The following is a 22,195-nucleotide window of genomic DNA, read 5'->3' as shown; positions in this document are numbered from 1 at the left end:
AACTTTTTAGGAAAAAGATATTAGTGGAACCAGTTTCTACTAGGACTAGAGGACAGGTGAAGAATTAGCAGCTTGCTTTTTAAGAAGAAATTATAATGGTATCCTCAATAAAAATGTTCTACTATTTAGACTACAGCACATATTCTGTACTGCTCCTGATCGTATGATATAATAGGAGCACAACACCATTATGATTAGCGTTTGTTCTAGACTGCAGCCAATGAAGGACCACAACACCAGTATGATTTGCCTTATTTCAAGACAACTTTATTGATTTGTGTTAACATAATTCTGACAATAATTGCACAAACAACATCTGAAATAAAGATGGATAAATAAACTTGAAAGAAAAATAATCTATGTCTCACTTGGTTGAATTGTTGATACAAGAGTTGGCATCCCACACAAAAAAAACTGTCAATGTCGGAGATAGAAAAATTGACCACAACAACAAAAAGGACTCTGAGTTGTATGACAACATACTAGTGGCAACGTATAGATATATTCTCCAAGTTCACAATTTAATGTACAATATCATACCTGAATTTAAAAAAATAAAATATAAAACAATTATTGTAGTTAAAAAATACAATGGTAGCAGCGACCTACTTTGTTTTTATGATATAAGCCTTCTATTGTAGATACAATACAAAAATATATGCACATGCAAATAAAAAAAGGACCATTGAAATAAATGTATAGAGAAGAACCAAGTTGTAGGCTAAATACCAATATGCACACATGTATAGAGAAGGGCCTTACGGAATTGATACAAATGTTTCAAAATCAATCACTTCACAAACCAACAAGGAAAATATGTATTTTAAAAAATAGATTAAATTTGTTTTTCTAGTTACACTACAAAAAAACATGAGCAAATGGAAAGTTCCTGTGTAATGAAATGCTTGTTACATTCATCAAAAATTAAAACCAAGGGTCTATAATTTAAGAATTTATGCCAGATGTTAAGTCTTTTATTTGGTTGTGATTATTATAAGGTTACAGCTTTTCACAAGTTCTTTGCTTAAACTACAAGTAAATTCAGATGCTTCTGCTTTAAAAATGGTTCCTTCATAAATGTATACATCTAAAAAAATTTAAAGTCAAATCAATTGACTCCAAATATAAAGACAAAAATAAAAAGCTAAGATCCACAAGTTATACATATCACTAGCATAAACTTTGTACAAAAGCCCACACATGTAAAAGGTTAGGAAAGAATAGAGTGGAGAACCAAATGCCAGATTTGTGATAAAAAATACTTCTAGCCTCGTAAGAACAGCGTACACTGATTTATTGCTACAGATAACATCCCTAAACTTAAAGATAATTATTCCACTTTGATCATAGATATACATACCACTAAAAATTGTACATATAAAAACACTAAGGTCACTGACCTTTTACTTGATTTACAATTATTAAACAAAGCTACTAGAAAAAGTTGTTAAAACTAATAAGTAACAGGTGAAGAAAATGATATAATGGTTAAAAGTCTTTTCAAGATTAAAAAAAAAGGTATGATTATAACAGTTAACACTTTATAATTAAACTAAACATGAAGGTTCAGTTTAGGAATTCCAAGTAAAAAAAATATTAAATCATATATAAAGGTATATTACCGCTTTTATGTAAAAACCCCAGATGATTAAAACGCTGATTTGCCTTATAATTTGTTACATTAACCACAAATTATGTTGTATCACCCCAAATAACCACAACACAAAAGAAACACTAGCAGTTCTATGTCTTTTATACATGCTAAGCTACCAAGTATCCAACAATATAAATCATTGTCATCTCAAGAGATGGAACTCTTAACTGTGGAACACATACATTTAATGGCTTAAAATAATTATATCCAGAATGAATACATTAATTACATCAATAAGAATCTAACTGATTGTATTTACAAATTGAACACAATAAATATAAAAGCTATTTACAATAAAAACAACACAATAACATGTCACTATATATTCAGAGCATGTTCTAGAAAAGGATATGAACGGCCAGAGGATATTTTTTTTAATCAAAAGGCTTATTTAGAATGAAGGCAATTTAACAAGATCTAGAATAATCAATTTGGACTATAACTTGCCTAAAAAATACTTGAAATGTAATTTCTAAATATATTTGAAAATTAAAAAAGATATGTTTAAAATTGATAACCTTAGTTTTAAAAGAATCATTCCCATATTATGCCGATAAAAAAGAAAATTATGAAATGATAAAAATTGTGCACAAAATATTCCTTTACCGATCAACAATTACCAAAGATGATAAATACAATGCCACATTTTAAAACTTGAAACTAATTTTAAAACCAAAATTATAACATGAGCTTTAGAACTCCTGCGTATAATTATGTATCACTATAGCAGCCTACAATTTCTGATAAAAAAGTAAGTTTACAAAGATTAATTTAAATATACAATTTTTTTGTCTCTTACTTGGTACAGCAACAGGTAAATCAGGTAAATGCAGTTTTGTTACTACCAATTAACAAGCTATATACAGTCATCGTTAAATTTCAAAATAATTTTAAGTATATAATATTAAACTTTCTTCCTTTTTTTGTACGAGGCTAAAGAAAATGCAATGAAATTTAGTGCAGTTCTTGATTTAGTTAAAGAATTAAAAACAGTATGATATTGATTAAACAACCAGACATTTAAACATTTTAAGAATTATTTCATCAATAGTTCAATATAAAACTTATTCGGTAATAAACTATAGAAATAAGCGAGCAATGCACAATCTTGTTAAAACAAAATGATTTACACCTATTTTAAAATGATCCCAATACATTTAACAAAAATCACATTGGTATACATTTAAAAAGACCAATCAACACCACAGTCTTGGCTTGACAAACAAATACCACAATAAATAAGACAGAAATAACATAATTATTCCAGTAAAAGGAGAGAATCGCTTGCTTGTAAAAATTTCTCAAAACATAAATTCATCTAGTCAAGTCAAATTCATCTGCCCAGTCTTCATATGTCACTCTCCTGGGCATTAAGCTAGTAAATCAAACATGAAATACTTCAGTTTCTAGAAACAACCATTTTTGGTTTTGTTACTTCAGGTATTTGTAGAAACATTATGCAGAAAGAAAATGGAGCAAAAATGAACTGCTATTCCTACACCACAATCAACAGCTAGGGGGGTTTAATAAATCACAGTTTGTAGTCAAGTTATTGTTCTTGCCACAGCTATTTAAAGTGTCTACACACCCCAGGGTTCTTTCCTTCCTTTTGTTTGTCATTAATGCATCATAATGCTGTCTGTAGGCAGCTTGTCAATTATGTTATTCACATCCACTATTTTATGGATCCAATTGTAGATCCTTCTGAGTGCATCATTGATTCTATCAACACAATTCTTCCAAACTAGGCGCTCTAGTCTAGGGTTGTCAACTACACTTGGTGGATACTTCATTACTAGATAGTGAATAGCAGCCATCTTAGCTGGATCCAGAGCTTTATTTTTGTTTTCCATTTTCTTACCATTGATGTAGAAAACACCTGAAACATTGCGGTCATACACCTCTCCCAGTGTAAAGATACGAAACACAAGTTCTTTCGCTAAGCGCTCTCTACGCCCTTGACATGCAGATTCTGCCTCTTTTAGTACTGTTGAGCAGATGCTTATTTCAGAGGTGCCAATGCTACGGACTAGAGGCTTCCGTGTTGATGACATGGCAGAAATTATCTGATCTGAACTCATGTTTTTCTGGAAATCTTCAACCAAAATCTCCCAAAACCTAGGATCAAGAATGACTGTCTTAGGATTAGACGACGTGTTGGAAAAGCGGGCATTGGGTTCCTTGCTACTTCCAGGGCCAAGTTCAAACTTCTGGTTCTCATTTCCTTCATCGTATACAGTGACGGCTATACCGCTCTGGCTGTCTACTATAGGGACATTAATATCTGAAGTTGGAACATTAGCATTACCCAACACAACAGGCATTAACTCCTGCTCTGAAGGCAACTCCTGAACAGTGCTGGATGCTGTTTCTTGTGTGTCGCTCGGGCTTGGCGCTTCCATCATGGCCTGCCCCTGAACCATCGAAACAGTTCCAACAGGTATGAAAAGATCAGAGTTGGAATCGCTGCGCTTGAGCTCGTCCGTTGCTGTGTAGTCAGAGATGGTGAGGTAGTTGGACAAGGCAGCCTTCAGACTTGCTTTAGTGACTGCAGCATTGGTGTTGGTGGTGTTGGGCATGACAGTCGTGGTTGATGAGCCTGGGATGATGGGCTTTGGCTTGGTTTTCAGATTCTTGTTGGCTGCGTTAGCAACGACGGAAACAGGATGAGGAAATAAATGAGTTTCAATCCTCTCTACCCTCTTGTTCAATTCAAATAAGACAGCCTGTGAATCTTTGACCATATTAATCATCTTATCCATTTTGGCACACAACTGAATGAATGCCTGTGGCGTAACATTCGCAGTGGATGTCTGGATTTGTGGAAATAATGAGTGGACAGGGGGTAGAACTAGCGACACCTGAGGCATGTGCCCTCCGCTAGTCTGGATTGGAATTCCGGCTTGAGTTAGGAGATGCTGCTGCTGAGCCTGTGGTGCAGGCTGGATTTGTCGGGTTGTTTGAATCTGTCTCTGCTGGCCATCTGATGTAGTGAGTACGACACTCTCACCCGTTGTCAGCTGCCCATCTTGTGTCAACACAACATTCTGTCCCAGAGCTTGCTGTAGGTTTTGCTGGGTTAGGACTATGTTATGTCCAAGCTCATCCCCTTCCGCTTTCACAATGAAATTTCCAGACATGGTCTGCTGACCTGGAGCAGCTATAACAATATTCTGACCATGATGAGCTCCATGGGAATGAATGACATAGTTCTGCCCCGCTTGTTGAGTGTGGGGTGAAGCAATGATCATGTTCTGACCACCGGCCAGTGAAAAGGTAACCACTTGACCACCTTGCTGCACAACAGCAGACTCGGCACTCACTTGCGCAGCATATGCTTCAGCATAGTTCTGAACCTGCTGTGTGGTCATCTGACCTTGAGTGGCCACCTGAGCTTGAACCTGCTGACCGTTGACATCAATGGTCTGGGTCTGCTGCTGATTGTTCTGGTTTGCAGAATTGTCCTGGACTTGATTTGAAGCTACCAGGGTCACATTCATGTTCCCTGCCAACTGGGCTGGAATATTCTGTTGGTAAGAGTTAGTACTTGAGATGACCTGACTGTAGGCTGGGGTAGATGACATTTGCTGGGCATGACTGTATGCTTGGGCAATCATTTGACTGCTCAGAGCTGGCTGGGCCTGGGAGAAGGTCACACCTTCCTGGCTGTAGCTAACCACATTGGGATTCATCAACAGGTCAGCTAGGGGTTTCGCTTCATTATATTCTCCATTGTTAAACTCGTTACTGTAAAATTCATTGTTTTTCTGCTCTGTTAAAAGGTCCAAAGATTCTCGGATTTCATCTGACAGCTGGAAATATTGCTGCATGTGTTGCTGTTGTTGTTGCTGCTGTTGTTGTTGTGGTGCTTGACCATTTGTTACTCCTGGCTGTGCAACAGGGGCTGGAGCAGTAGTAGTAGCAGGAGCCGCTGACTGTGTAGAATCTGCTTGTGTACTGGTGGCAGCAGCCAAATTCTAAAGGGAAAAAAATATTCTGCTAATATAGATGGAATGAAATTTTCTAAAAAATAATTTTTTATTAAATTTTGTATGTAATGCACCATTGTTTCATATTTTAAAAAATAGAACATTTTTATGTTGCTAGCTCACCTGAGGGCATATCAGCACAAAATAGTTTGACCATCGCAAAATAGAGAATATATCAAAGAACTTAAGCATCAGTTTGCCAGTTACTTTAAATAGTTCTTAAGTATCAATGATAAACAAATTGATACTTCAGCCGCAAAAAAAAAGGACCAAACTCCAAATGATATAACAGGATAAAATGTAGATATAGAACATTAATTTTCTTTTAAAATATGGAATTAAGCTATTTAATACTTCCATGTCTGTTAAGAACAATGAATAAAAAACAATGGTGCATTTGTTTAAAATATATTTATTTTGCTCTTAAACTAACTATCAATGTCACATATAACAAATTAAGTGCAACATTATTTTACTTAAAAATATTATGTATTGAAACAATGAAGAAATTCCTGCAAAGGATTACGCTAAATAAAAAAAAAGTTCTTAGAAATTACAAAAGAAAAAAAAGCAACATACAAAAGCAACACCACAAATAAGCACCACTGACACAAAGAAATGTACAAAAGAATCAAATTGAAAGACAAGGGAAGGTTTCTCTAAACAAAAATGGTAATTAAGATAATGTGTGGTTAGAAATACTGTATTTTAGAACTTAAATTTTTTAGGCAAAAGTATACAATTTATTACAGTATCTTTTATAAGCAAAAACACCTTTGGTTATACAGCAACATTGTAAGGCCAGGGACAGCCTGTATACTGAAATATTTGTATTATTTTAAAACTAAAATAGTTTTACTTTACTAGCAAAGTTTGGAATCAATATAGGTAAAAGCCATTTTGTTTTCAACTGAATATTGTAACAGAGAGAAAGAGACTAGCTGTTATTACTTTTGCACCACAAGGCACAGTATTTGTAAGAAAACCAATGCAATCATGCAGGTTAATTTGCACTTTTGCAAAAAAAAAAAAAAAAAAAAAAAAAACTTTTATTTCATGTCTAACAAGGGTTTAAACAGTATTCTACCTTTCCCACGACCGCTAGTAATGACAAGATTTTTTAAATGTATTCAAATTTTTATTTATAATAGTGTCAGGATACTAACCTTCTTTTTCTTTTGTTTTTTTGTGTGCATGTCCATAAGAGACTCTGGACGTTTAGATTTCTGAAATCAAATGACATCCAACTTTAAACAACATTTAGTTAGCTAAGAACAAAAACTGAAAACCATGAGTATCTGCTTTTAAGCTCTGAAGTAGTCAATAACAAACCTAACTAAATGCACTTTATTCGTCAAGCATATGTCTCTAGCAATAATGGTTTTCTTTTGATAATTGATTTGTATTTACTTACAAATTAATGATTTTAATTATATCACAAATACTTCATGTTTCTTCAGTTTGTTCATAATTAAAAAACAAATGACTGACCAAATCTAAAGTATCAGCAGCACGATTTGAATACACTATTAAGCTAGATATAAATAAAAGAGCTCAGCTCTAAAAGTTACAATTAAACTATCCTGACTTTCCATGGCCCATAAGTTTTGTAGCATTTAATTTTTAACATCCCTAACCACTCAGTAAACTGCAGTTTAGTCAGTCGTTAAATTTTGCATTTTAAATGTTTCTTGGTTAAAATAAAATAGAAGGTTCATACTACTATAATTCACAACATAAATGTTCTTGAAGGTTATAAAATTTTAAATCACAATGCTCTTGGAAATTTAATTTCAAAACTTTTAGCTTTGGCGGTTTATAACAGTGAGGAACATAACTGATATATCACTGGATATTTTATACTAAGCTATAAATATATCAAATATAAACAGTTTAATTATGATATAATTTCAAGTAAAGAGACAAATGATATAAGGGAGAAATAGAAGTTTGTAACGGACAGAAAAACAAACGAATAAAATTTGAAAAAATAAAAACTACCAAAATACCACTTATTAAATTTTCACAGACAGTATTTAGTAAGTTTTGAAAATAAATATATTTTAAAAACTAATAACAACATTTAAGACTTATTAATTTTTAAAAATAATGACTCTTTGAATAATGGAACAAGTAAATTAAATCATGACACTTAGTGAGGCTATGCTAAATGAATTAGAAAATAATTACTGTTGCTTTACTTAAAAAGATTCTAAAAGATAATTCTTTTTTGTTACGTACATACAATCATATTTTAAAACACTCAGTTTGGTATTTATTTACTCATGCTTTTAAAATCAAATCAAGACTATTTTTATTTGTCAGTGCACAAAAGAAATGAAATGTACTTTGAAAAAACACAACAGCAAGTCAAAACACCATTCAAGAAAAAAAAAAAAACAATTTCAAGAGCAAACTTACATTGTAGTCATCAACCTGCTGCTGCATTTGCTCATCCCGAGCCAAGGCTGCCTTATCTTCATCTCTTTTGCGCTTTTTGCCTTTACCCTCCTTTAAAAAGTAAGAGAAATCAATAGATTCAAGCAAACTTTCAAATAAAGCAACTTAACTTGCTCAAAAACAAACATTTAATTATTCAATTTTTTATGCTAGAGATTTTAAGTAAAAATGATATCTTAAGTTAAGCAATAAGTCCTACCTTTTCTTTTTTTATCATAGGTGTGTCAGTCCAACTAGATCTATCTTTATTACCATCTTGTGACCCTCCACCTTTAGAAAATGTTCTACTCTGAAGACCATAATTCTTCCCCATTTCAGGTGGCAATTCTGTCATCCATTCTTCACGCTTACTTGGACCTTCTTCAGCTTCAGCCTACAAAAAGTTTTTTTAAAATATTTATTTTTGTTTTAAAATACTTATTCATTGGATAATGAAAAAGCCAAACTACAATACAAATATGGCTTAGCATCAGTAACAACTATATTCCAGAAACAAGTAATTGTATATGTCTTATACAATGATGTTCTACCTACCTTCACAGTTAGTTCCTCTTTCATTCTTTTAGACCGCCTTTCAAACTCCTGGGCTGCTTGAACCACATCCTCTCCCTCCTGACTCATTTCTGATGGCATAGGGCCTACAATGTCACCAGCCTGGGAAAAAATATTTACAACATTTTCTTACTAAAGTCCATAAATCTGTTAATAAAAGGAATAAGAAAGCAATCAGTCTAATTCAAATGTTATCAGTTATGTTAAAGAGTTATATGATGTATTTATATTTTATTGCATGAAAAGCAAAAAAAACAAAAACTTACAATAACATTTTAAAAATACGTAAGGTTAGAAAATAATCATGAAATGTATACTTATGTAGAAAAACAAGAAAATAAAAGGTACTTATTATATGACATTGATTACCAGTCTTTACTAATTCTTGATTAAAAAAATGTTCTATTTAATTAAAAAAAGTAAAATGGCCATAGGAACAGCAGTAATATTTCATTAACTGCATAATCAAGTTAAAACAATTATGCAATGTTTTCTACAACTTAACATATCAAGGTAGCTACTTTTCAAGTACAAGGTACCAAAGCTATTTAAACCTTAGAAATTAATGTAATAATGGTAAGACCTGGTTGTCTCCCTCATCATCTTCATCCTCTTCTTCATCATCATCCTCATCATCTTCTTGAATAGAATATTCTGGCGACATCCCAGACTCCATTTTCACAGTGAGCTGGCCTTCATCACTTAAATCTTCACTGTCAGAAGACTTCTGCATACCAGGTGGACGGCTAGGACCCAGAACCCTGCTCTTTTTCTTAGAAGAGCTCTGAGCACTGCTTTTTCGCGTTGTTCTAGTTGTTACAACCATACCTAATGGTAAAAAGTCAATCTGTAAATATTTCTCATGTATTCTTTCTAAAGATTCAACCAATGCACATAATCAACTGGCTTTGAGCAAGGTCTCATCTACTCTGCAAAGCTTCATATACTATAACAGCATGCCACAACCATTATAAAACAAAATAAGGTATGTACAAAGAACAACGACGACTGGAACATAAGTTGAATTCTCACTGGATGTTTGTGTCTGCTATTTTTGTTTCTGAAAACATCAAAAGAGGTCTGATCTTCTTTTTCCAACTGTTAAATTTCATTTGGATAGAACAAACAGTAATTGAAGAGACTTGGATATCCATCTCAAAATATAGTCAATTTCTTTACTCCCCATTAAAAATGGTAATTGAATAGGTGTTTAGCTAAAAACTACACTGGGCCTCACACATGCAAAAATTATATTACACAAATATTATTTGGGCATAAACAATATATGTATATATGCGTATAAACTGAGTCACCAGTTTAAACAAAACATGGGTAGCTTTTTAGCGACAGAAATCAAATGTCAAGAAAGATCTACTTTTTATAGTGTAAAAAGGTACAAATTAAATTTCTAAATATGGCCATTTTAAAGAAAATTATCTGCGTGAATATATACATATTGTATCTAATGTTACTAGTGACCTACCTAATTATTATTAAGGTATAGTAAAAGTAAAAAACAAAATGTATAAAAAAATTAATAAAGTACATGCAGTATTACATATAGTTCAAGAAAATAATCAAAAACAAAAAATCATTACATTAAAAAAAAGTTCCATTTCCAAACGATGAACAATTCTAATTCTATGAAAAAAGCTACTCACAATGAATAAACACTGCTAACAAATAATATATTTTTGCTAACTAATACATGTCTTAAGTGAATATATCGGCCCTCCTGAAAGTCAGACTATGCTGGACACCCACCCCACCATGTTCACAGAAGCACAATTATTTTGATTTATAAAAGTGGATCACTCACCTGCCGACCCTTAGTAGCTTGGATACTTTTCATTTAGCTGTACGGTAATCATAACAAGTGGTATCGCTAGTAGCTTGTAGAAAATAATGATTATTTTTAATACACCGAGTTAAATTCAGCAGATGCAACAACATTGTTAAAATCCATCAAAAGTTTTAGGTTTTACATTAAAATAATATTTCATACAACTAATGTTCCGATGCATTAACCCAAAATTTAACATGAGCACCAGCTGAAGTTTATTACATCCAATATTGTTGCTGATTTCTAATTTTACAAAATAATTGTTCCACAACTTTATATACTTAATTTTGCTTAATAAATACCCTCAAAAGGTTTGGTTTTTTTTTAAACTTCAAATTTAACATAATAAGCTACTAGGGTTATCACCATCAAGAGGAAGCTAACCTAAAAGTACCCTAAAACTAGAGCAAAACCAGCAAAAGCAACAAAATAATAATTGTATTTATACTAAAGGACTGTCACAACATTTTCTGAAAGTACTTTTTTGTAAAATTCAAGTGGTGATGAACATCCCATGATTTATTTCCTTCCCTCCCCATAACCAATTATTTTTTTAAACTACTAATTAAACAATAAATAATTGGTGTTATGAAATGAGTGTGTTGCTTGACCTACATTTCTAAAATTAACTGTGCCTTGGTAAAAATGTATGTAGTTAAGATCAAGCTTTGTTCTACTTCCTTTACAAAGTTTCATGGTCATTTAAAAATATATTCTTTAATTAGTTTTATTTAGCAAATTTTATAACAATGCTGAATATAACAATTAATGATTAGTGTTAGTCATTCACTTTCCATATGCAGTTTATTCGTTCAATATGTTGTGCATAAAGGAGCTGACGATAAAGTAAGAACTAACGCCTCATTGCGTGATACATTTTTTTGTATGAGATGCTAAAAGTTTGCTTTATAATAAAAAAGTTTATGCTTCTCTGTAATAATTTCAATCATAAAAAAAATGTCCTAACCTTGGAGAAAATTTCACTAACTTTATGGTTAATTGGGTCACAACAACTTGTATCAAATTAAAGGTAAACAAATGTAGATGTTATTGTTTAAACCTTCTTAAATAATAATGAAGTTTAAAATAACATGCAACAGCCTATTATAAATAATGTATTATAAAATATAATGGTTCACTACTGTCACTGTTGTTTTATCTTTAAATACTTATTTTCTACTAGTACTATCTAGACCACTTGTTGTGATAGCTGTACAGCTAAGGGAAGAGGGTACTATTAGGTTAGACATAAGTAAATCTTGTGGTAGTGGGAAATAATTGTACTTGCATACTAGAAAAGAGCTATAATAGTAGATCTAATAGCCTCTGAAAATGTTATCTAAAAATAATGAGTGCCTTTTATATTAGGAATATATGGTATACCAACCCAGTTATACATTAACTCATTATGCATAGAATAACTCTTTAAGTAGGTGTTCTGTACAGCATGACTGCAAGAACTACAAATGACAATAGTTATATTTTTATAAACCTAATGCCTAACCCAATAAACACCATATAAGAAAGTCAAGGCTGACTACATTTTTCAAACCAAATAGTGATCATTAAAAGGGTGTCGCTGATTTACATAAATGTGCCTTGTATACAACTGAAATATAAATGTGTTGATTCACAATGCAAAATATAAATTTATTCATGGGTTAGGTAGATTTTTTATAGTATTATAATTTTGTTATTAACTTAATTAGGTTATAGCTACAAGTTTTAAGTTATATATAAAAATTACTATTCAGAAACATAATATACCAGCAGGAAATAAACGCCACTATAATATAAAAGTCTCAGATGGGTTTAATAATAAACCTTTTTGTTAAAATTAATTTCATTATATAGGCCTAGCTAAGTATAATATTAATAGGCCTAAATATAAAACATTTTAAAAAAATTAGAAATAGTAACAACAGAAGTTGTCAGCATTGCCAAGTTATAAAACAAAAGTATTGCAACCCTGACTAGTAATATGGAAACAGAGGCAGGCTTGCCTACTATAAATAGCTATGTTCTCATTGTTAGCCATATTTTTAGAGATACTGAATGAATTAGTTTTACCAGAGTCTAAAAGATGCCTTTGTTTTTAAAATGCAAGATAAAATTTAAAAGTTTAAATGCTGTCCTCACTCCCGATTAATAACAAGCTTTCATAGAAATTTAAAAAATTAGGCTATAACCCTGCGGATAAAAAGTGACATATTGGGGAGTACAAATTTTAACCCAATACAAAAAAAATAAACCGGGAGTGATCTCCCCTAAACTTTCTTGAATATTCTTATATAACTTGGAATGTAGACATGATTTTTAATTACTTAAACTTTTAAAAATAGAATAGAATCTCATAGAAAAAAACATTGCGCACCAAACAAACGCCGAAACAAAATGTGCATAATAGTGCGCAATATTATTAGTACTTTAAAAATTTACATTAGTTTTTTGAGAAATCGGAAGTAGCGTAAATTACTACTTCCGGTCAACGGAAATTACTCAAAATTTAACAGAAGGTAGAGAATTAGATCTTTTACTTACATGTGAAATTTCATTTATCTATCTGAAATAGTACTCAAGTTATAGGCTTTTGAAAAATTCAAAGTAGAAAAAGTACCACTTACGGTTGTCGGAAATCGCTCAAAAGTTGATACGGATCTACGATTTTGATATAATACTTATATATGAAATTTCATCAACCTAGCTGTAACGGTACTCAAGTTATCGTGTTTACACACAGACACACACAGACATACGGACAAGATTGCAAAATTATGTTTTTCCGTATCAGTGAGGTGTAAAACGTCGAGATTTGTAAAAATCTCTATTTTTTTTTTTGCACGATTACAATACTTTCTCTATACTACGTATATACGAGAAAGTAAAAAAAAGGCATAAAAGATTGTTTTTTAAAAAATTGCCTTCATTTAGGATCAAGATCTGCTAGATAGACAAAAAACATGGATTAGTATTCGGTTTAGGTGGTGGTTAAACTTCAGTTCTATTCTGAATTAAATTTATTGGCTTTTTATCTTTGGTTTATAAAAATATGGAATTATTCAATACAAGCTTCACCATAAGCATTAGAGAAAAAATTTCCACAATTGTTCAGCACCGTACATCAGAAGCAAAAAAATTGATGCTTTTTGTTAGCAAAAATGCAGATCTTAAATGTAGTTTAATCTAGACCTAGTCTTGCCAAAAAGAGCCCAAAATAAACGCAATTTTCTGAAAAGCTATAGGGCCTATTATATTTTTTTTTACAAAAGTGACTACTCGGAAAAAGATTTTTCTCCCCAACCACTTAGTCGACAAAAGATAGTTCTGCACATGCACAGTGACCTATGGCTAAGGTTAGGGTTTGGGCTAGGATTTGGGTTAGGAATAGGATTAGGGCTAAGGTAAGGGCTAGGATTAGGGCTTAGGGTTAGGGTTCTGCGGTTGTAAACACACGCAGGCGCAGTACCATTGAAACAATCGCCACCATGGCAAGTCGTAGTTTATCTCCATTGCGCATGCGTATCTTTTATTCGGCTAGCATCAGCCTTTTTTTATATTAATGAACGGTAGTGGGTAGCAGGGTTAAATAGTCTAGATCTAGAATCTAGTATCCGTTTCTGAAAAGCCAACTTTCATACCATTATTTTTCCATTCCTCTTTAGTTAGCCCACAAACTATTTTCAGTTATTATGCCTACCGCCCTACCCCTATCTTGAACTCATCTAGAGATCTAGCTAGATTACACAATATTCAATATAGAATCTAGATCTAGAATCTAGATCTATCTGGTAGTCTTGTGGAGAATCTAGATTCTAGATAGAATCTATAGTAGAATCTATATATTAAATTATATTAGCCTCTAACTAGAATCTAGATAGTAGTAGATACTAGATACCCTATCTATCTTTCTTACTAAGTCTACATCTAGATTTAGATCCGGAGAATCCTAGATTCTAGATATTGCTCTCCCTTTATGACACTTTAATAATATGACTTTATCAATTTAATGAATTTATTCACTGCACTGACACTCACTGATCTGTCCGATAGGGTTTCGATGGAAGCTTTTATTTTGATAAGGCCAAGATCTAAGGGTGTGGGGAAACTGCGAGACGCGAAAAGCGAAATGGCGAGGCGGGAAAATGCGAGAAGGGCGCGAAAACGGTCGGTCACGTGACTTTTTTGTCTCGCATTTTACCACAAGCCGATACTTACGCTGGGTGGTGTTGAAATGCGAAGATTTCTGCGAAAAATTTACCGCACCCGATTTTCAGTGGTATTTGGTCCAGATTTCAAAGACGTTTCGTTTACATTGTTAAAACTTCCGATTTTTCCGTCGCTAGACATACTGATGATTTGTCAACTCCCCCCATCTTTTGTGTCGACTTAGAATACCACCTTGTTCGAAACCGACGGAAATACCGCCGACGATAGATCAACTTCTGTCTTTTGTGTGGAACGCCGAGGCCGCCTGAATTACCGTCTTTGAAGATCGCCGTGCCCGGACCCGCTGCCGCCGCAAACATATTTTCTATTGTTGCATAGAAATTTTGTATTATAGCCGCCGGCTACGATTTTTTTCTAGCTTTTTTTTACCATATAAATCTAAGCACAAGGAAATGCCTACATCATTTGGATACAACAAAATAAAGTGACGTCACCGATATTATCAGTTGCTCGTGCTATATCGTAAGCTATGGGCCTACTTCAAATATTTTTAAAACCAAGTTGAACTTATCTGATTTTTTACAAGCTTTTATTTAACTCACTTCCTCTGTCTGTCGTAAGTCTGTCTTGACGGAAACGCAGGAGTGAAAATTCGGACAGTTCTACTTGACCGACACGATTCACAGTTGGCACGTGGGTCAAGACATGAAGACAATGCAATCTGAAACTAAATTTGACTTAATTGGATGCCTAATTGATTTTTTATGAATTAATTAAAATTTGGACCGAATTAGTAGGCATGTCTAGCCAACCACACCACACGCGTCATCAATAGCTGCGCCATCACGACCACGTAATGGCTGCGTTCAAAAACCATTGCGCGCCTACTGAACGTGATATTCAGTAGGCGCGCAATGGTTTTTAGTCATGTAACTCTATTGTAGATAAAACATGTAAAGTACTGAAAAAAAATTCATAAAAAACGTTTTAATAACAAGCTTTTATGTAATGATGCACTAAAAAGTAGAAAATAAATTATAGACTACTATTTAAATAACTATAAAGAAAAGCGTGGGTGTCTTCCTTAACATTAGTAAAGGTATCCAATAGATACTAAAGTGACCCACGCTTTTCTTTATAGTTATTTAAATAGTAGTCTATAATTTATTTTCTACTTTTTAGTGCATCATTACATAAAAGCTTGTTATTAAAACGTTTTTTATGAATTTTTTTTTGGTTTTGGTGGTGGTGTTATTTGGGGTCTTCCATAAATGACGTCACACTCGTAGGGGGGGGGTCTGTAATTTTATGACGATGTGTGATGAGGGGGAGGAGGGGGGGGGGTTAGATGTGAAGTCACACTATAAAAAAGCAAAGTTAGAAAAAGAATTTTAGACGTTTTTTTGCGTTTTAGAAAACTGTTTTAATACATTGTAATAGGAATTGATTAAAATACTCTATTTTGACCGAAATTAGACAAGATTTTGGGAAAATATCGATGTTTTAAAAAAACTCAACTGCTGGTGACAACAATGAGCAAGACATTGCCAAAATAACAGAAATGAGAAAAAATACAAATTATAAAAAACGGAAAACAGACGTTGAGCGTGCGGATGATGATGATGAGAACATGGGTGCCAGTGTTGTTTGTGGGATGAACGAGGAGGTCAACTGTGATGAGAATGTGAAATGTTGTGAATGTGGATTGGAAGAAGTAGCAAAAGAAAAATGTATAAATGGGAGTCTAATGAACTGGGTTGGGTGTACTATGTGTGAAAGTGGTGTCACTAGGCGTGTTTGAGGACTGTTTCAGAAGATTTTGTTTTTAAATTTTGTTTGTAATTAAAATTACTTAATAAAAAAATAAATTGCACTTTTTAGAATTGTTTATACTTTTACACTTTTTGCAAGTACAAAAATCCATAAATAGATGTTGCAAAATATCTCTCCTGCTGACAAGATTATACCAATTCACAATGACACAGCTCACGTTTGTATAAACATGAGCGGGCTAGATTTTTAAATTAATGCCGACTGAGACGGGATTTTCCTCTCGCTAACAAGAGCGGGCGATGACAGTAGCACAGCAACGATGTTAGGATTTTTAAATAGATAGATCTAGATATCTAGATATACAACACTCGTGTTAAAGGGTATGGCTAAATGCTTGTTTATTTTAAAACAAAAAAAATGTAAATAAATAAAGATGGAAAAAAAAGGAAAAAACTTTTTTCGCAAAAAGTGTCTCGCTATTTACCCTTAATTCCGCAGGTGTGTCTCGCATTACCTTCTCGCATTTTCCCGCCTCGCCATTTCGCTTTTCGCGTCTCGCAATTTCCCCACACCCAAGATCTAAAGCGTTTAAACCATAAGAAATTCAGGGAGAATACCTAATGCAGAAGAGGTCCGATTTTTCTATCGTATCGCAATAGAAAATAATAAACCAGAAATTAAAAGTAGACTAAGACGACTAAGAGAAGCTGTCAGTCAGCACACCAACTGCGGCGACGCTTTCTTGACCCATAACACTTATTCACACAATCTTTTTACCTGGGGGTAATTTCGGTCCATATTGATCTCCACTGTCCATAATGGGTTTCTGAGTTATTGTTGCAAATGAAATCTAATTTATTGACTGCAATTAACCTTTTATTTTGATACATTTTAAACCAAATTTAACAAAGGGTTAACGGCACAAAAGCGCCATCTTTGATTTACCTATACGTAGGCGTCCTGTTACAGCGTATATGATTGGTTTATTCCAGAAAATAAACCAATCAATGTAAGGCTTTTACAAACATAGCGGTAATTATCTAATGGTATGGAGTCTGAATATTTCCGGTTTATTCCTACAAGTTGTCTAAGCCCTAGGCCTAGCCTAGTTTAGATCTAATGTTCTAAATAGATCTAGAATCTAAATCTCTAGATCTAGAAATCTATAACGACATCGTTGTAGAGAACACTAAGTCTAAGATCACTTGACAGTATTACTACTAGGCTAGCCTAGATCTAGAAATCTATTTATCTTGTGAGGGCCTTATAATAGATCTACACAAAGTAACACATTTACAATCATGCCACCCAAACCGAAAGGAGGTGGTGGCGCAAAAGGAGGCAAAAGTAAAGGTGCTGATTCGGGAGCAGAGGGTGAAAGCAAAACTTCCAAAGGAGGCACGGCTGTGAAGGTGTGAAAAACAAAAAATGAAATAAGTAAAAGTAAAGAACCCTCGGGAGGATATTTATACAGATGTCTGATAATGGAATCTTCTTTAAAAAAGGGGTGTTAGTTAGCACATAGCAGTGTTAGGTTACTGGTAACTGGTAGTTAACTAAAATTATAAATAATAAATACACTTTACACACATGGCTGGCTAATGTCAATGCTAACCCTAACACACCAACCCTGGTCCTACCATATGCCTAAAATTTGTAATCATAAAATTTGTCGAGATTACAATACTACTATTTATTAGATATAGGTCTAGATCTATTATCTATATACTACTAACAACCCAACACACCTATTTTATGGAAGAGTCTATTGTCGGACACCGGTATCTATAAATAATCATCCGAATCCACTTTAGACCTAACGATCCATTGGGTAGATTAAGTAGAGTTCATGTTTCTTGACCTCGGCATATATTATGAAGGGAAGGTGTGGTCAGCACTACTGACTTGGACCCTGATTTGAACTCGACACTTTTGGGTTAGCAGCCTTGCACTCTACCGCTTAGGCCACGCTGCCAAAATAGGCCTATGGACGAGAATTTTTTAATTTCTTATTAGTGTAGTCTGTGGATTTCTTATAATCCAATAGTCGTCCGGTGCTAGAGTCTTGTCGTGGCCTGGTAGCATGTAGATCTATATCCCAATAACCCCTAGAACTATACCAGTGGGAGTATAAACTCCTTTAGGGGATAGGGGTCAAACCAAAGCTAGCATCCTGGTTTTCCAGGTTGGGGGTTGAACATAAGACTAGCAACTTATTTCATAAAAAGAGAACCCTCCACTGAAACCAAAAGTGAAAACCATATAACTTTTAAAACCGGTGAAAAGGGAGCAGTTCTCCTAAGTATGACAGATGCAGCAGCCCCATGTGTCTTGGGCACAAAAGGGAAAAGATGATGAACTAACACCAACCCTAGCCCTACCATATGCCTAACCTTAATTTCTAACCATAAAACTAGACGAAATTACAATACTACTAACACACCTATCTTTCGAAGCCTAATATCCAATACTGGAATCCTCAATCATCAGATTTGATTAATATATTCATAATCTAGGACATAGGGCCACTGACAAGATTTTATTCAGACATCTCCGTGTTCTTTTTGGTGTCTTCTTCCAGGTCACATCTCCAGGTCTTTCTTGGTTGGCCTCTTTTCCTGAAGGCCTGTTTTGTTATGCAGGATAAAGCTTCCTGAGTGTGTGGTCAATATATCTCCATTTTCTCTGGATATATTCTTCTGCTGGCAGTTGGTTTGTACATTGTCATATTAGCTCATTTCTGATGGTGTTAGGCACGCGTATTTGAAGGATATTTCTGAGGCATGAGTTTATAAATTGTATTTTCTACTTATTTGTGGCAGTTATTCTCCATGTCTCATCTCCGAAGAGTAAAACATGTTTTACTAGTGTGTTCAAGACACAGATTTCTCTCTGTGTTTCTGTAGCGAGTTGTCTTTTTACAATCTAAGGTTACTGACCATATGTTCAAACCCTGACCAATAGGACCAGGTGCTAGATTCATCTGACCCCTACCCTGGCAGATCTTGCCAGCTTGGTTGAGCCTGTCGTCAGGAATTTACACTGCCGCTGGTACAGCCCTGGGGGGACTTTAGGGTAAACGAGCAGCCATGGCAAGGCCCTAGCACCATATAGCAGATTTAGTAATTAGGCCTACTCTTCTTCTTCTTTGTTCTTAATTTTAGTGTTGGAAGGATTTCCTCCAACACAATTAAGTATACAAGTCAACTGGTTATGCGCCATTGAGGCCATTGACTCTGATTTCAGCTTTTTCTTTTTGGCAGCAGTTTTTTTTATTTTGGAGTTGTCTCTCCTAGAAGAGTGGCTGTCCCCAGCTAACGAGCTTCATCTGCCAGAGGGTTCGAACTTGAGACTTTTCGGTTTAGCAACCATGAGCTTTACCAACTTGACCATGCTGACCCCCATTAGGCCTACTAAAATTATAAAATACTATGCACAATTATTTAAATGACTTTAGAGAAGTTTATTTAGTCTAGTTGATCTAGTAGTAGTCTATTGGATAAAGAGTATTCCTAGTTAAAATCTAGCATATTAGGCATCCTAAAATAAATAAAATTGCCAATGTACTAAGTCTTAACCATGATTTTCCCCGGACATTTTACTGTTACTATTATCCGATATTTTATTTATAATTGAATATTTTTCTGGGGGGGGGGGCGCATAATAGTAGTAGTAGTATTACTTATCTGCTAACATTTATGTACTATTTATGTACTAAATTATGAAAAATAACATAAATTAATACTGATTTTCAGGTTCGTCATATACTCTGTGAGAAGCAATCAAAGGCTTTGGAAGCTTTAGAGAAGCTTAAGGCTGGTATGAAGTTTAATGAAGTTGCAGCACAGTACAGTGAAGATAAAGCTAGACAAGGGGTGACTAATAATATTTTCTATTAGGCCTACCCATTTTTGTTTTAGCATTTTTGGGTTTACAGAGAACTGTTAATGTCAGTAATACTGGTGTTACAGATTTTTTTCCCCCCTCTACTTGACAGGGAGACTTGGGTTGGATGACTAGAGGCAGCATGGTAGGACCTTTTCAAGATGCAGCATTTGCCCTTCCCAACAGTACCACAGACAAACCACACTATACAGATCCTCCAGTGAAAACAAAGTTTGGTTATCATATTATAATGGTCGAAGGAAAAAAATAGCAGAAATTGTTAAAATGTTGGTATTTTAAAAGTTGTAATTGTACATAATTATTTTCTCCAAATAATAAAATGTTAAAATTAAATTGCTTTTTATCTTTAGTTTTTCCGAGACATTTTTAAGTACCTACCTTCTTAGCATATTAGCAGTTTTATTTGTATTTAGTGCAAGCATTTCAAATAAAATCAACAAACCATCTAGTGCAGTAGATCTGACCTTTTTGGAGGTACAGAACCCCACCAGCTTAATATGCACATTCACCAAACTCAGCACAAAATAAACTGCATTATCGCTGTGTTCAAAGAACAAAAGCATTTAAAACATGATTTCCACACAAAAACTTAATATTTACAGTATATCAGGAGTCTGTGTGGTCGAGTCGGTAAAGCTCATGGTTGCTAAACTGAAAAGTCTCAAGTTCGAACCCTTGGGCAGATGAGGTTCGTTAGCTGGGGACAGCCACTCTTCTAGGAGAGACAACCCCAAAATCCAAATACTGCTGCCTTGTAGTTTGTTCTTGGTTGGACAATGTGTTGGAGACATGATCGAGTTGGCAAAAGCTCGAATTCAAACCCTCTGGCAGATAAGGCTCGATCCCTTCCAACTAAAAATTAAGAATGATGAAGACATCTGCATGACTTCTGTTACCTTTCAGACACCAGTTCAGCAATAGACAGCTTCACAGTTGAGGGTTGTGTTCTAATACTTACCATCTCCATGCAGCTGAAGGAAGTGTGCTTTGTTGTATTGCAAATTATGCAGTTAGGATACTGACTCCCATTAAGTCTCTTCATACTTTATTGTAGGCCTACATATTTGTCTGACCCCTTTGTTTTTGCTCAACATTGTATGAAAGGATAAAACATTGAGAAAGATACATCATGTCAGTCACTAGTTGACTACTGGGCTACTATATGTATACATATATGTATACATTTTAAAACTGTTCATCTCTCCTTGATGCCCTAAAGGGAGCTACACTTTCAACAAGCACCTACCTACATAGTTACCTCTGACTTGTGACATAGGCCTATGTCAAAGATGTCACGATATAGAAAAATGATGATATCATCCTGCTCCGATGCACAATACAGAACATTGGGTCATCAGCCCCACTGACAAAATTAGATTGCTAATCATGAGTTGTTTTCTTGACTGCTGCCAAACCTATGGGACTCCCTCTCCAAACCCTGGGTTTTGACTGAACTTAGGTTAATAAACACTGATCTAGAGCAGGGGTCTCCAAACTTTTCAGCCAGAGGGCAGCATTAACTATCTAATTTCAGTTCGGGGGCCAGTTTCTTCCAGGCATGTCTTTAATTTTTCTGGGCAAGGTTCCTCAACCATCAGCAACAAACGTTTTTTCCGTGGACAAAAAGATCTCCGCGGGCCGGATGAGAGGACATCGCAGGGGCGCATCCGGCCCGCAGGCTGTAGTTTGGAGACCCCTGATCTAGAGGATTTGAAATTTAAAAAAAAAATACAGTACAAGTTATACCTGGAGATCAGCTGATCTGAATAATACTTCAAAGTGGTCTGTGAAAGATTCTTCTTTGCTACAAATGGGGTGAAGTTTATCAGCATAACAATTTCAAAAAATTAC

General features: G+C 34.3%; 2 protein-coding genes across 6 annotated transcripts; one reads left to right on the top strand and one right to left on the bottom strand.

Moving 5' to 3' along the window:
- Positions 1 to 240: 240 nt before the first annotated feature.
- LOC131928044 (PAX-interacting protein 1) lies at positions 241 to 17,536 on the bottom strand. 5 transcript variants are annotated; one of them, XM_059283943.1, is made up of 8 exons: positions 17,216 to 17,271; positions 10,475 to 10,547; positions 9,239 to 9,483; positions 8,638 to 8,757; positions 8,303 to 8,476; positions 8,065 to 8,154; positions 6,810 to 6,869; positions 241 to 5,631 (listed from the first exon to the last, which is right to left on the bottom strand). In XM_059283943.1, the coding sequence occupies exons 3-8, from the start codon at positions 9,479 to 9,481 to the stop codon at positions 3,274 to 3,276; spliced, it is 3,045 nt and encodes a 1,014-aa protein (XP_059139926.1). In that variant the 5' UTR covers positions 9,482 to 9,483; positions 10,475 to 10,547; positions 17,216 to 17,271; the 3' UTR covers positions 241 to 3,273. The 5 variants fall into 5 exon arrangements, with proteins under 5 accessions (XP_059139926.1, XP_059139928.1, XP_059139927.1 ...); XM_059283945.1 differs by lacking the exons at positions 9,239 to 9,483; positions 17,216 to 17,271 and adding an exon at positions 17,384 to 17,536; XM_059283944.1 differs by lacking the exon at positions 9,239 to 9,483 and having other exon boundaries at positions 17,216 to 17,475.
- A 72-nt stretch (positions 17,537 to 17,608) lies between these two features.
- On the top strand, positions 17,609 to 20,677 carry LOC131928046 (peptidyl-prolyl cis-trans isomerase NIMA-interacting 4). Its single transcript, XM_059283947.1, has 3 exons — positions 17,609 to 17,850; positions 20,194 to 20,313; positions 20,436 to 20,677. Exons 1-3 carry the CDS (start codon positions 17,740 to 17,742, stop codon positions 20,592 to 20,594), a joined length of 390 nt encoding a protein of 129 aa, XP_059139930.1. The 5' UTR covers positions 17,609 to 17,739; the 3' UTR covers positions 20,595 to 20,677.
- Positions 20,678 to 22,195: the final 1,518 nt, after the last annotated feature.

This window comes from Physella acuta, unplaced genomic scaffold, assembly GCF_028476545.2.
Source record: "Physella acuta isolate Inbredline_101_S28 unplaced genomic scaffold, ASM2847654v3 ptg001457l, whole genome shotgun sequence".
Lineage (NCBI taxonomy): Eukaryota > Metazoa > Mollusca > Gastropoda > Physidae > Physella > Physella acuta.
This window is presented reverse-complemented; position numbering and strand designations above follow the sequence as displayed.